The 14,675-nt window shown below is 33.7% G+C and overlaps 3 protein-coding genes across 4 annotated transcripts; 2 read left to right on the top strand and 1 right to left on the bottom strand.

Annotated features, from left to right (window-relative positions):
- Positions 1–1,873: 1,873 nt before the first annotated feature.
- LOC123202161 lies at positions 1,874–6,370 on the top strand. 2 transcript variants are annotated; one of them, XM_044617950.1, is made up of 6 exons: positions 1,874–2,932; positions 3,097–3,173; positions 3,281–3,400; positions 4,020–4,811; positions 4,915–5,131; positions 5,442–6,370. In XM_044617950.1, exons 1-6 carry the CDS (start codon positions 2,638–2,640, stop codon positions 5,939–5,941), a joined length of 2,001 nt encoding a protein of 666 aa, XP_044473885.1. In that variant the 5' UTR covers positions 1,874–2,637; the 3' UTR covers positions 5,942–6,370. The 2 variants fall into 2 exon arrangements, with proteins under 2 accessions (XP_044473885.1, XP_044473886.1); XM_044617951.1 differs by having other exon boundaries at positions 1,875–2,932; positions 3,115–3,173.
- A 670-nt stretch (positions 6,371–7,040) lies between these two features.
- On the bottom strand, positions 7,041–9,500 carry LOC123201257 (pectinesterase QRT1). The gene is made up of 5 exons (XM_044616673.1): positions 9,035–9,500; positions 8,591–8,786; positions 7,773–7,976; positions 7,434–7,669; positions 7,041–7,335 (listed from the first exon to the last, which is right to left on the bottom strand). The coding sequence occupies exons 1-5, from the start codon at positions 9,334–9,336 to the stop codon at positions 7,188–7,190; spliced, it is 1,086 nt and encodes a 361-aa protein (XP_044472608.1). The 5' UTR covers positions 9,337–9,500; the 3' UTR covers positions 7,041–7,187.
- A 1,059-nt stretch (positions 9,501–10,559) lies between these two features.
- LOC123201524 (30S ribosomal protein S10, chloroplastic-like) lies at positions 10,560–13,326 on the top strand. Its single transcript, XM_044617073.1, has 3 exons — positions 10,560–10,991; positions 11,836–11,886; positions 12,794–13,326. The coding sequence occupies exons 1-3, from the start codon at positions 10,782–10,784 to the stop codon at positions 13,103–13,105; spliced, it is 573 nt and encodes a 190-aa protein (XP_044473008.1). The 5' UTR covers positions 10,560–10,781; the 3' UTR covers positions 13,106–13,326.
- Positions 13,327–14,675: the final 1,349 nt, after the last annotated feature.

The following is a 14,675-nucleotide window of genomic DNA, read 5'->3' as shown; positions in this document are numbered from 1 at the left end:
AATAGGTGAGTATTTGGGTTTTTAAAAATTAACAAATGGGAATCTGTCCTTTCACTAAACTTTGGGTGGGAAATGATCCTTTTGGCCTTTGTCTTATTAGAAAAGAGTTGAGTTTTAATTCAATTACAATATTGTGCTAGACTGAGTTTTGAGTTAGTTTGATATTGTAGTCACATAAAAAAAACTAAAATGATACGGTTTTAATACATATTAGTCAAAACAATATTATTTTATTCTATTCGTATTAAAATTTTTTAAGCTCATGAATTTTATGAATCGAATATCCTTCAAGCTTAAATTTAAAATTATTTAACTCTTAGACTTAAGTTTGAACTTAAATTTATTTTACCCAAATTTATTTCAAGTTTGTTTAAACTAAGCTAAACTTAAAGAAGTTTGGTGCAAATATAATCTTGACAATGTACTTGAGCGAGCTTTTGTGGGACATTATTTGGCTAGAAAAGTTGATAGAAGGTCACATTTTAGCATTGATCTAGGTGAGTTCAAAGAAAAATCCAATTTGAGATCAATGAATTCATGTTTGTATTTTGTTAAAAATAATTTAATTTTTGATTTGATTTGAATCAATTCTAATTCGAATATTCAAATCAATTTGAATGCGTCTAAGCTAGGAAGAACATGTTGTTAAGAAATAATAATGGTAGAAAAGATACTTATAAAGTAAAAGTTATTATTAGTTGACACTATAATTAAACTTATTTCTTAAGAACATTGGAATTAAAATTTATGATTCATGAATTAATAAATATTATTCAAATAAAAACTAGATTGTCACAATGAAATCGGTGGGTAGTGACTCAATGGGCCCAAAGCCCACTGTTATGAGAATAATTCATGGGCTCAACAAGGAGCCCACAGTATTTGTTGGTAAAGGTTGGGTATTAATATTCATTAAAGAGAAATACTAAAATTATTAATTAACAATTGACATGAACATATTGAAATCGAGTTAAAGCATGAAGTACGAAGAGGTACCCTTAAATTTAAAAAGTCCAATTTGAACCCGTTCAGTGAGAGGAATATCAAATAATGTTAAAGAAAAAAAAATTATAGAAGATAAAGAAAAAACTTAAAAAATAAGAAAAATCTTGAAAAAAAGATTTAATGTTTTTGAAATTAGACTATTGATCGAATTGATTAGTTTATTGGTTTACGTTCGATTGAGAATTAGTCAGTTTAACTTATTATCAAATTATAATAAATAAATTTTATTTAAAAATTTATAAAAAACAAAATCAATCAAAACATTCATATTTACAGTGATTATACTATATCTTTTATAAAAAGTGATAATTATTCACATGATTTTAATTAAGCAATTAGGTGAAAAAAGTTATTGTGTATAGAAAATATTTTAACAGATGTGAGATTTTTTCTTTTTTTTCATTTTTATTTTTGAACTTATGTTTTTTCTTTTACAAACCTTTAAAAATTCATCAAATCTAATACAAATTAATCAAATTATTCAAAAATAATAAAATTTTCTAAAAATAATCTAAATTTTAGTTAAACTCAGTGCTATTACTTTTGATCAATTTATTTGATATACTAATTTTGATCAAATGAATAAAAAAATTATTTTTTAATATTAACCAGATTGAAATTGAAGTTGAAATCGATCAATAACTCAATCAATTGAATCAATCAATCCAATCAGATTTTTAAAACAGTGGTGAAATTTTTTGAAGAAGTTGAGAAGTCATCAAATTTCTTTGACGACTTTTTGGACAATAAATTGGATTTCAACCAACTTGATTCAGACTAGGTAACCCGAATTTGATGTTTTTTGAATGGAATACCAAGAACCCAAGAACTATAATATTTGTAAAAGAATAATTATATTTAATTATTACAAATCAAATTCCTGTTTTTCCTTTTATTACTTCTCAACTCCATCATCACTTACATGCCCAACGGACAAAATGCCCTCTGCAACTCTCTAAAACTGCTAATCAAAACGTCTTCTTTTTGCTCTCTTTCGTATCAGTTCACTTCATTTTCTTCGTCTCTACCTCTGTTTTCATGCTTCAAAGCAAAGCACTCACAATTTCTCATGTGTTCAACTTGTTGTTGAACCTTTGATACCCACTTTCACCAACTCTAGTTGTGTCTCAAAACCCTCTCAAAATTCAATCCTTGTGATCAAGCTTGAGTCTTTTGGTCAAAACTGATATGCCCATTTCAGTTTCTTAATGTTTCTCTTAGTTAACTCAGTCAAAGCCATATTTTGGTGTTTCTCCAGGCGTTCAAGCTTGGACTTGAGTTTTCTCGAGTTGGTCTCTGATCTGCTTTCAGATCTTCAAAATTTGGATTTCCCTGGGTTCTGGTCAGCTTTTGCTAATTCTCAGTTCTTATTTGCCAGAATTCTGTAAGGTTTGACTTTGAGGCTTATGAGTGATAGGTTTACCTGTTAATTGCCCTTTTGTTCTTTGATTATATATGCTAAGCTAAGTTTGTTCATCATTGTTGCTAAAGAGTGAATTTTGGTTTTGCTTTGGGCATTTTTGGCCATTTTAGTTGGGTTTTGGACCGTTTGGGCATTTTGAGCTTTGTAATTAGGGCTTAAAGTATGCATCTGGTTGTTGTTTGAATCTGCTCTTGGTGATTTGTCTCAAAATGTCTGTAAATAGTCAATATTTTGTGGAGTGGAAAGAGGAGTTTGTCTCACAGGAGCGTGGGAACCGTGTGGTTCACTATTTTTTGAAGGATTCAAATGGTGAATCTACACTTGCTGTTGTTGGCACTGAGAGAAGTGTTAGGCATATGTTCTATGTTGTGGCTGAGGAGTTTGTGAGGGTTTATGGTGCTGAGAATTCGATACACACGGGTTACAAATGGAGGTCGCGAAGAGAAGTTGTGGATTGGCTCACATCGATGCTATCTAAGCAGCATCTTCAGGGAGATCACTCTAGTATGTACTGGCCCTTTTCGGACTCATGAATATAAATTCATTCACTGTAGATTAGTGAATTTGTAATATTATGTTATTATAGAATCATAGCTCTACCTTAACGTAGAATACCCTGATTATGAATTGATAAGCAGAATATTTCTTGCAAAAAATAATACATTTAGAACGATTTTCTGTGACAGAATCGCCAAAACATGAATCAGCACAAGCGTCAGGCTCTCCTGAGTATCCTAAGAATGGGGTCAGTTCTTTAAAGATTCAAGTACCTAATGAGACCGTATATGCCTTTGATGTTCTTTGAATCATTGATAATTAAAGCTTTTCACAGTCAGCTGATCTCCTTTGCAGGGTCGGTTAAGGAATGTGAATGGACGAAATTCAGATATTGTGTGGTCAGGCAATGCATGGACATGTGGCAAACAGCTCAAACATTACCCCACTTTCTGCAGGAATGGCACTACAATAGCGGTAAGCACCTGCAAACTAAATAAAAGGAAACAGAAAGGTGCATTAAACTTTCAATACAAAAGGTGAATGTCCCAAGTCTACTTCATTAAAATCTCTCTTGTATACAAAACCTCTTATGTAACATATTGGATACAACTTTGTAGAGTGAGTAGAATTAAGATGATAATTTTAATGCATCATTATCTGGAACCTTGAGATAATGGGCCTCTACCATGTTGCAAAAAAGTGATGACGGCAGAAGAGGGCTGATGGGTGTTTTGCAAAGGAACCTAAACTATGTAAGAGTCATATTTTGAATATACATCTCAAGAATGGAAATGTGATTGCTGAGTCACAAATAAGTGATACGTTTACTAGAACGTATTTGACTAACTTAGTACCTGTTTTAGAAAAATAATATTTAGTTTATGCCTCATCAGCAAAAGATGAGTTTATTTGTGAGCCTTAAAGTCTCAATTAATTGATTTTGTATTGATGAGTTCTCATCAAGAGCTGACTTATGTTTACCTGATGGTGTAAATCTTGCTGGCCTTTCAAGCATTAAGGCATCTAAAAACTTTTGTACTGTTTTATTTTTTACTTTTACTCACATATTTTTGTCTTTTTTTCTGATATTCAGATTCAATCCTTTGTCTTTGTCATGGCTAACGGAGAAAATCACTATGTTGCATATCTAGAAGATATGTATGAAGACAAAAAGGGGCAGAAAAAGGTCAAAGTGAGATGGTTTCACCACTGTCAGGAAGTCAAAGGTGCCGTGTCTCTACGTAATCCTCACCCAAAAGAAATTTTCATCACCGCCCATGCACAGGTCATTAGTGCAGAATGTGTTGATGGTCCTGCTACAGTCTTAACTCGTGAACATTTTGAGAAATGCTTGCCTGCATTACCAAATTCTTTGTTAGCCAGAATACATTTTTGCTCAAGACAGTTTAGAAGCAACAGATTGAAGCCCTTTAATTTGAGTAAATTGCATGGCTATTATGATCAACCACTTATCTCTCTCTTGAACTCAAGTCCCTTCTGGGAGACTGACATGGAAGAAAGTGAACTGGCTCCTGGTGAGAATGTAAAGCTCGGAACCAAGAGGACAAGCCGGGGTAGGGGGAGTCAAATAGCAGATAATTTGGGAGTTGGATCTGGTAGGGGTTACAATATGATGAGGTATGAGCCATCATGCAAGAACTTGAAATATGGTTTGTCGGGCCTAAGGTTGGTTTCCCTAAAGCAGATTGAGTGTCAGCCTTGGTCTAGTCCAGTGTATAAGGTTGATGAAAAGATAGAGTTGCTGTGCCAAGACAGTAGCATTCGAGGTTGCTGGTTCAGGTGTGTAGTTTTGCAGGTATCCCGGAAGCATATTAAAGTCCAATATGATGATCTACTAGATGACGATGGATATGGCAATCTTGAGGTATGCTTCGTTACTTTGAGAGCAGTGTCTACAATATTTTCTTATCTTAGTGAACTCTATGATAGAGTTATACTAGTAGCTTGATTTATTTTCCTTTGTGTAGGAGTGGGTCCCAGTGTATAAAGTAGCTTTGCCTGATAAACTTGGTATGAGGTGCTCTGACCGCCCAACAATCCGACCATCTCCTTCTAATGATCTGGCGGCCCTCTCACTTGATATTGGGGCTGCAGTTGATGCGTGGTGGAGTGATGGCTGGTGGGAAGGGGTTGTAACTGGATTTGACAGTGGTAGCGATGACTATCTTCAAGTTTATCTTCCTGGTATGTGTATATTACTTGTATGTTTATTTTCAAAGTATATGATGTTATGTACTGTTGTTACTAATGTTTTTACTTTCCTCTTATGAGCAATGTTACGTGTACCTATTTTTGGTACACAATTCATGTACACAATGATGTGTCATGATGTAATTAGGTGATTTATAAACATATGTCATCATATGATAAAGAAACATCCAATCACATGATAACACATCATCTATGTATATAAATTATGTACAAAAAATAAGTACACCTAGTTTTATTGTTCCTCTTATTTTGATTATGAAACATAATTGTCATGGTGTATTAGGGGAGAGCTTCTTCTTGAACATGCACAAAAAGGATATCAGAATTTCCAAAGATTGGGTGGGGAACCAGTGGGTTGATATTGGGGCAAAACCTGACGTACTCTCAGCGATATCTGCTGTTATTAACCCAGAGAATAAAAATTCCTTGTCTTCAACTGTTGCCAAGGATGTCAAGCCTGATGGTTTGGATGTGTTGTATACTGATGTTCCTAATAGTACTAAACTCGACATTTCTGAAGAGGAAAAACCAAAGTTAGGCACTTTAGCCACTTGTGATAACCTTCAAGACATGGATCCTTTCAACGAGGAGAAGCCTGCATCACAAGAACAAGTTAAAGGGGAAGGTGGTGATGAATTACACAGTGTCCGATGTAACGATGAAAAGGATCACAATGAGACGGAGGAAGATAGTGATGACAGTGGAAGTAGGTCAGATGCAGACGATTTTGAGACCTCTGAGCGTAATTGCAAAATTACAGAACTTGTCGATGTCCCAGCATGAAATGTAATACAGAAGGTAGAAATTCCTTGAATAAGAATGGTTAAGTTATATTATTTGCTGTCTAATTTGATGGGGTTTATAGCTTGGTGGTGAGGAAGGATGTTTGTAAATAGTGGGCTCTGGCAATGTGGAAAGTCATGTTTTGCGTTTGACTTAGTGGCCTTAGTAGTTTGTACAGTAATGAGCGTAGAATTTCAGCAATCTGTATTAGCCTGATTGATTTAGAAAAATTGAATCTGGCATTAGATTCCTTGGGTAAGAAGCCTTTTAATGGAGTCAAATCTGTGTCTTGTTGACTCCCATTACTGCTTCTTGAAGGTTCCTTGTAACTGCAAATTTGTATTTCATAATGACAGAATTACTATAACTGTCTCTGTATTTCTTGTGAACAAGTATAATTTTAATGCAGTCCTACTAGTTTAAACGCTACTCAGATCATGTTCTTTCATTCTGTAGTGAAGTATTTGGTTTCTTGTATCTGACAAAAAATTATCATTTTAAAGTAGAAAAATATTTTTTTTAAAGTCTTTTAATAAATAAATGTGTCAATGTATGACAAAAATTTATTATTTTAATGTATTGAAAAATGCATATTTCTTTTAAACTAAAATATGCATACCAAAATAATCACTATTTGGTAACAATTAGTATAAGGATGGGCAGTTTTTAGAGAGCAAATAATTTCACTATTGCACAAGGTGATCTGGCTCGGGCTTATCTCAAACGAGGTGAGTTTGAATTGAAAAATATCAGCTCATCAAGTTTGAGTTTAGTTTGAGATTGACACCTTAACAGGGTTCTTGTTTCAATGGTGATATTTTTCTTTTTCTTATCTATGATTTTTCTTCTCTTTCTTCAATGTTATCATTTATTAGCTAAATCAAGCTTGAACTTAAGTTAGTCCTTGTTTGGGTTCGGCTCAAAGTTACCTTTATTATGTGCTCATATATGAGTTGATGTGGGTGGTTACACATCAATGCCCAGCTCAGAACAGAATCAAAGTTCAAAGAAAACAAGTATTTTGCATTTGATTATATTGGCAGTGAGTACAGTTTAAACACACCTCCATAATACTGATTGCTTCTTGTTTTTAAACTCTAGTAACATATCGACTATTGACATCAAGAACTATCCAAACTTTCTATTCCTATTTTTATCTTTTAATTTCTAAGGATGACAAAGAATTGAGATGGTTAAAAGAATAACAATTTTCTGGGGCTTGATGAGGAAGAAGAAGAAGACGACTTTATAGTCTTAGCCATTGATTTCCATCAATGAATGTCATGTTCAGATAAGGCTGTACTTCCTCAAAGCTGAAAGATTTCAGCCATGTTACCCTCTGGCTTGTATCAGCACCTTTTCCCCAGCATTGGTATTCACTAAATACAGCAGTCCTGAGGACACAAAGTTGGTGTTTATGTCAGCTAAATCTTGCACAATTTGTTCAGCCAAAGAATAAAAAGCTGAAAGAAAAGAAAAAGTTTTGTTTTACTTTTGCCTGTCAGGAAAATTCCAATCAGTCCATCCTGAAGGAACTATAATATCTTCCAGGGATGAATATGAATACACTATTCTGGAATACCTTCCCCAAGCTCTTCCCAGGTAGATTTTTCCTGTTCCATTGATGACACAGTTGACAAAAGAGAAGCCTGTGTTTTCATTTGGTGAATCCCTGTGGTGGGCTGCAATGGCCCCGGAATTTTTAGCAACAGAATGAATCATAGAATTCTGCAGAATTTTTTCAGATTCAAAACCCTCGTTAAGTCCTGGAATCTTATGAAGAAACATTACATGCTGGACCTGGAAAGAAATTTGAGTAAAAATTGAGAACCTGATAGAGAGATCTTGCCCTGCCAAAAATGAAATCTACAGTGCCTTGAATGTGACATTGGTAAAAGTAATGTGATCCGGTGTCATCCAAGAGAGTGTCCTGAGTCCCCAGGATTCTAACTTTATAAAACATTGCTTTATCACCACCAATTCTCAATGCTACAGCTTGCATCCCTTTTTCTCCTGGAGTTGCAACTACTGAATTCTGTCAAGCACACACCCATCAGAATTTTGCATTAATTCAATCAAACCCCCAAAAGAAAATGTTGCTAAACTAGGCGTGAGCAAAATATCAGGTAGTAACTAAAACCGTCGAGCACGCAACTTTCGGTTCTGGTTTCTATCTGAAATTTGCCCACCTTAAGTAGGTTTAAGTTCTAATTTTGGTAGAACTGACTAGCTCAGTTCCGATTCCATCTCTAAGGAATCAAAATCAGTTGGAACTGACTATACAAGTTCTAGGTGGGAACCTATTCTGGCCAATTCTGGTTTCAATTCTTATTATTCAATAAAGTATCTAGAGTCGCTCACCCTTAATATCTAGGCAATGCTTCCAAATTTTCAGTTTGTTCAAAAGTAACCCAAGTGATAAAAACCTACCTTGAGTTGGTTCTGATTCTAATTTTTGTAGAACTAGCCAATTCCAGTTACACCCTTAAAAATCAAAGCCGACCAGAGTTGTCTAGATAAGCTCCAAGTAGGAACCTGTTCTAGTCAGTTCCGATTCTTAATTCATAGGAACCGATTGATTCTGAATATAATTCTTATTTTTTAGCTGGGTATCCCTCACCTAAGCAATGCTTTCAAATTTTCAATTACCTCAAATGTAACCCCAGTGGCACAAAAATAATCAGACAAAATGGTCACTGAAGCTGAGTTATAAGTGCCTAATTCGTTGCCATTACTGTCCCTATCTGATGCTTTATCTCCCCAAGTAATTACAGTTTCAGAGACTTCACTGTCATTCCCAATGAGGGAGATAAAAGGTTTAGATTGTGGCACTATAATTTTTTCCCTGCACAAAAAATCTTAAACACCCGCGTAAGTTTTTATGAAATCTTCATGAAAAGACACAAAACTTTCTGGGAAAAAAGGGTAAAGTCTGAGCAGTTATCAGCCCAGAAGATGGCTGTAACCGCTGGAATACCCACTTAGCCGGTAGAAAATAACCACTCGGAAACATTCTCCAAAGAGATAGCTTAAATGGCAACGGAGATGTTATATGTATAAAAAAAAAAAGTCTGAAACTTTGCAAAAACATACCTGTAAATCCCTGGAAGAATGCAGATTTTGACTCTTTCTAAATTGTTCTCAGGGACCATATCTATTGCACCTTGAACTGTTACAGAATGTCCTCCACCATTTTTGTCCACCACAATCACTCTACTGTGATTAGAATTCTCTTCCATTGTCAGCCCTTCTCTTTGAACATCAACTCTCATATCATCCCAACTGATAAACCTGACAGCTTCATCACAATTACCCACCTGAAAACCAGCCAAAAAGGCCACAAAAAACAACCCGGAAAGAAGAAAAGCGCTTTCTGTGAAGCAAAAACAGTCCATGAATGTGAAAGGGCCCCGAAAGAAGAAGGAAAAAGGAGAAGTTACATCAGGTGTTGAAGCTGAAAGGGCGTGAAAGAAATGAGAGTAATAAATACAGGAGCGCTTGCATGGTGAAAAATAATGGTAATAATAATAAGCAATGGTGTGAAGAGAAGATTGTCGACATAGGAAACCATAGTAAATACAGAAGAAGAAAGAAAATGAAGAGTATATAAGGATAATTAAAGGGTGATTAAGAGAGTGATTAAAAGATAGATTAAGGGGGTGATCATGAAGAAAGAATGGAGGTATGTGGATGAAAAGTTTAAAGAAACATTTAAAAGGAAAACAACGGTTTCTGCTGCTGCTGCTGCTTTTATAGCTGAAGAAACTGAAAAAAGATAAAACCTTTGGCGTCCTAAGAAGTGGTGTCCATGGTAGTCTGTGCAAATGAGAGTCATTCTGAACATGGTAGTTGAATAGTATATTATATCAAAATTTTAATTTTTTATATTATGTATTAAGTATCTTATTATATTATATAATGTAACTTTTAAAATATAAAATAATAAAAACATTTAATTCATACGTTATCATTTTAAAAAAAATTATAAATTTTTTTGAAAATTTAAGATTTTTTATATACACTCTTATTATATTATCATTTTTTAAAAGTATATCGATTTATATCTATAATATATATCGTATCGAAGGATATATATAATATATTCATTGTATTGTGTTAATTTGATATACCTTATGATATGTATTATTTTTTACCTATATCATATTATATTATAGGATACTGATAACTATGATCCCAAATATGAAAACAAGTATTTAAATCATCTCCTATAATATTTTAAGATTAAATTTTTTACTTATTTAATATAGTGATTATAAAATGGTTACTGAAAGCAATATTTTATTTATTTGGTGTGATCGGTTTAACCTGTTCAACTCAAGTAAAATTTTTTTATTATAAAAAAAAGAAAAGAAAGGTATATGTAAAACTTTACAAAACATATTAATATTTTTTATATATTTAAATTAATTATTTTTTAAACTTAAGGAGTTAGTTGACCACCTTTGACTCCTCTTGGTCCGACCATTGAAAATGAATAAGAGAAGAATATGATCTCTTTGCATGAATCTTAATTACTTAATATTTATGATTAATTTGGTTAAGGCAACTCTAATCACAATGTTTAAAATGCACAAAGGGCTACTTAATATTTATGATTAATTTTGTTGCTACTGGTGGGTGGGGGTTTGAGTCTTTTAGAGTTTAGAGCATTGCTTTATAACTCGGATCGATTAATCGATTGAACTAATATGAATGATTTCAAAATAAATAAATTTATTGGATAGTTCTTACACTCGAGATTACAATTTTAGAAAGAGAGCAAGCAAGAGAAGCTTCTTCAAAATTCTTCAGAAGAAAACAGAGAAGAATTGGATTGAAAATGACAATGAATTCAATATCCGCAACAATATTTTCTTCTCTTACAATACCCAGTTCCTCAAATCCGAAGTTGTCTTCTTTCTCTTGTTCTCTACCCTGTGAAGTTAGTACCTTTAAGCTTAGTACTGCCATTCAGCCCTTACTTTCTTCTTCAACGAGGATTTTCGCTGCTCCTGAAACCTTAGATGGAACTGAAATTTCGTCTCCTAAGGTTTGTCTTTGTTGGATTTTTTTTGGTTTAGATATGCTTTTGTTAATGCTTGGCTTGGTTGCTTGAAAATGTGGGGATAATGGAAAATTTTGGTTTTTTTGGGTTCAATTGGGATATGATTAGTGTACTATGATAATGATTTGTTTGGTTGGTGAGAAAATATGCGAATGAAAAGATTGGTTACTGGAAAATGAGGGGAAAAATGGAAACTTTTAATATCTTTTTTTTATTCCGTTCAAGCTAGTTTAACTGTGGGTGTGTTAGCGTGGATGTTCTTAAGTTTACTCTCCAAATTCTTTGTTTGGTTGCTGAGAAAATTGGGTAATAAGAAGCAATTGGTTGCTGGAAAATGTGCGGAAAATGGAAAATTTTGATATCTTTTTTGGTTCAATTAGAGCTAATTAGCTGCTGGGGTTAGTGCAACTGTTTTTAAGAGAACTTTGTTGATGCTTTGTTTGGTTTCTGAGAAAATATGGGCCTGATGTAAGTATTTGAATTTGTGGGGACGGAGGTTTTATTTATCTGGTTGAAAGATTTTGTTTGGCTGCTGAGAAAAATCTCTGAAATAAAGAAGACTTTGATTGTGCTCATCATAAATTGGGTTAACATTATGCCTTCATTTTGGGCTTATGAAATGTGGCAAAAGAACAAACTAGAGTATTCGCAGTAAGATTGGAGCCTAATATGTCCCTTTTTCTATGGTGCTGGCCTTTTTAATTTAGACTCCAAAGCAATGTGAAATTTGCAGTTCAGAATTAACTTTTCATCTTGATTTATGTATGTGTTTTATCAACTATCAAATGCAGAGCTTAATGTTGCTGCATTTTATTATGGGGTGTTATAGGTTGAAGTTCCTGAGACACTCGATACCTCGATCAGCACAGATGTAGACAAGGTATTTTCAAGCTAACATTTGTTTTATGTTTTGAGAGAACCAAATCAATTGAAAATAGTGAAAAATTATCTGTTATTTTGAAAATAAGACAATTGCTTTTCTTCTCTCTCTCTTACTCTCTGATTATGTCTCTTCTTTGTGATCTTCTAGGTATGTTAAAGTTTTTACTTGCATAAGGATTACATGTGATTTCACCTACCATATTTGACAGCTCGGATTGAGATCAGTTTGTTTGTTCATCTGGTTATACCGTTCATCCTTCCACTAATACTGTTCACACCACTGGCAGCATTCCTGTGACATTGTATACCATTACCAGCATGCATGAGCTCAAATTGGGCACTAGGCTTAGCTTGGAAATAATCAACTCCTATTGTCAAATGTTGGTTTTTAACTCATAGTTTCTGGCCAACAATGGACTTCCAACCTTGTTGCTATTAATAAAATTTTCCATGAGTCATTGCTTATGGAAAGGAAACTTTTTGGAGTAATCAATGGATTCTGGAGTTTTCTTTGGCATAAATGTTTGTCTATTTTCTCTACTCGCTGTGTGTTAGGACCTAGGGAGACACTTGTCCTAATTTTAGAAGGAAGTTAGGGTTGTCAAAAGGGGGAGGAGAAGAAAAATAGGGTTTGTGTAGCTTAGGCTGTGAGCAGTCCTAAGGTTGTTTAGGGAGCTTTATGCCGCTTTGAATGGCTAGAATTGGCAAGCTTTGACTCCTTGAATTACTAGTTTATCATTGTAAATCCCCGTTTCATCGATAAAATTATCTTTGTTTTATGATTTGTTTATGTTTTTGGTTATTTTGCTTGAACAATTGGCCAGGTTCCTAACACTCTGCCATTTTTGTTGCTTACAATTGGTTAAGGAGAATATTTATCATTTTCCAAAAGCTTTTGTTCTCAGATCTCTCCAAAGCAAAATATCAGAATCAAACTTAGGTCCTACTGGGTGCCCCTGATCGAGGATTCGTGCAAGAAGATAATGGATGCTGCAAGGACTACCAAAGCAAAAACCATGGGCCCTGTGCCGTTACCAACCAAGAAGCGAATATACTGTGTTCTCAAATCCCCTCATGTGCACAAGGATGCTAGATTTCATTTTGAGATCCGAACACACCAACGTCTTATTGATATTTTATACCCAACTGCCCAAACTATTGATTCTTTGATGCAACTCGAGCTTCCTGCCGGAGTTGATGTAGAGGTCAAGCTCTAAAGAAGCAGCGCTGCTGTAAAACTTCTTGCATATCTGTAATTGTTTTATGTAAATTTCCATTTCACAGTTGGCTATCAGTTGTAGATTTGCCTGTTGAACCATGTAATAGAAAGAGATGCTTTTTCTTTCTCTTGCATTCATTGTAATGCCAAACTCCATTTTTTGGCAAATTTCTTGACGTTTCTTCATAATATCTAGATCTCTAACTGGGAATTCATGCATCTTATGAGTATGTTACATAATCCAAACAGAGTTGGATTTGAGCCAAACTAGTTGGGCTTGGTTTGAATGAGTTATCAGAAAGTCATTGATAAATTCTATCTTTTTTGACAACTTTTCATCATTTTCATAAATTTTTTTTCTTTTTTGATTTTTTTTTGGGTTTTTGATGATGTTTTTTTCTGGGTGCTTCTCTTCCTTAGCGAGCTCATCGTGTGTTCAAGCTAGCCTTTTTGGATTTAATTTAAGTTTGAATTGATCTTTGTTCAAGTTTAACTAGACTCAAATTCAAGTAGCTTGTAAAAATTTTAAACTCAGACTCAGATTCATTTCAAGCCAAGTATCAATTCTTATTCAAACAATTGGGATAGAATCTACTCACGGTGCCATATTTGGATCTTAAAAAGTCCCACAAAGTGATAGTGACTTGACGGTCCTGCAATTTTGACTGAACCAGTAAAGCTTTTTACTTTTGAGCCACCCTTTCTCTGTTGCTGTTCTTCTGTCCTTTTTGCATCGCCTCCATTTTTGGATCCATGAATCTGCCACTGGGTCCATGTTCAATGTCACTTGCGAAGAAGTGTCTTTAAGGATGAAGACTTACTTGGAAACGGCCAAATAACTGATTCCCACCCAAAGTTTAGTCAAATCACCTCTATCCTTTAAATTTAAAAAACCTAAATATATTATTAAAATTAACAAAATTCATAAATTTTAAAAATAAAATTGTTATTTAATCAATGATATTACAAAAATAAAAATTTATCTCATATTCTAATTTAAACTTTAAAAACTAACAATTTCTTTTATAATTAAACTTTAAAAAATTATATTTTCACTTCCGTTAAGTTTCCATTTCTTCAACAGTGTCTCTCTCTTTCCGTTGTGTCTCTCCTTCCCGGTCAACTCCTCCTGATATTGTCAATAGCCTTTTCTGGCATCTTTGTCTCATATGAGAATAAACCAAATTTTAGATTAAATTTAAAGTTAAATTATTTTTAAGTTAAGTTTGAACATTAACTCATTAATCTTGAAACTTTTTTTTTTTAATTTAAGTTGATATAAATTTAGACTTGGTTTGAATTTGGCTAGAATAGAATTCAAGTATTTTTGAAATCAAGTTTTAGCTTCCTTTTTTATTTATTTCTTTGATTTTTATATATGTAAAATAAAATTAAAAGAACAAAAATTGAAAAAATATATAATTAGACAAAGGGTATTAAAGTCTTTTACATGGTAAACCATTTGATTTTTTTGGATGTATTTGTTGTTATTTGAAACTCTTTGGGTGCATTTAACTTGTCCTCGAACATTGAAGACGTCATACCCCAATAAGTAGGCGGCCAAAGTG

This window comes from Mangifera indica, chromosome 18 (genome assembly GCF_011075055.1).
Source record: "Mangifera indica cultivar Alphonso chromosome 18, CATAS_Mindica_2.1, whole genome shotgun sequence".
Lineage (NCBI taxonomy): Eukaryota > Viridiplantae > Streptophyta > Magnoliopsida > Sapindales > Anacardiaceae > Mangifera > Mangifera indica.
This window is presented reverse-complemented; position numbering and strand designations above follow the sequence as displayed.

What these genes read in the sequence shown, in the direction of transcription:
- LOC123201524 (XM_044617073.1), top strand. Translation starts at nt 10,782, where the DNA reads ATGACAATGAATTCAATATCCGCAACAATATTTTCTTCTCTTACAATA. An exon ending in CTGAAATTTCGTCTCCTAAG is followed by an intron (nt 10,992 to 11,835) that starts GTTTGTCTTTGT and finishes GGGGTGTTATAG; the next exon opens with GTTGAAGTTCCTGAGACACT. An exon ending in TCAGCACAGATGTAGACAAG is followed by an intron (nt 11,887 to 12,793) that starts GTATTTTCAAGC and finishes TTTTGTTCTCAG; the next exon opens with ATCTCTCCAAAGCAAAATAT.
- LOC123202161 (XM_044617950.1), top strand. Translation starts at nt 2,638, where the DNA reads ATGTCTGTAAATAGTCAATATTTTGTGGAGTGGAAAGAGGAGTTTGTC. An exon ending in CTGAGTATCCTAAGAATGGG is followed by an intron (nt 3,174 to 3,280) that starts GTCAGTTCTTTA and finishes TCTCCTTTGCAG; the next exon opens with GGTCGGTTAAGGAATGTGAA. An exon ending in GGAATGGCACTACAATAGCG is followed by an intron (nt 3,401 to 4,019) that starts GTAAGCACCTGC and finishes TCTGATATTCAG; the next exon opens with ATTCAATCCTTTGTCTTTGT.
- LOC123201257 (XM_044616673.1), bottom strand. Translation starts at nt 9,336, where the DNA reads ATGGACTGTTTTTGCTTCACAGAAAGCGCTTTTCTTCTTTCCGGGTTG. An exon ending in CCACTGGGGTTACATTTGAG is followed by an intron (nt 7,977 to 8,590) that starts GTAATTGAAAAT and finishes TGTGCTTGACAG; the next exon opens with AATTCAGTAGTTGCAACTCC. An exon ending in AATTTTCCTGACAGGCAAAA is followed by an intron (nt 7,336 to 7,433) that starts GTAAAACAAAAC and finishes TTGTGTCCTCAG; the next exon opens with GACTGCTGTATTTAGTGAAT.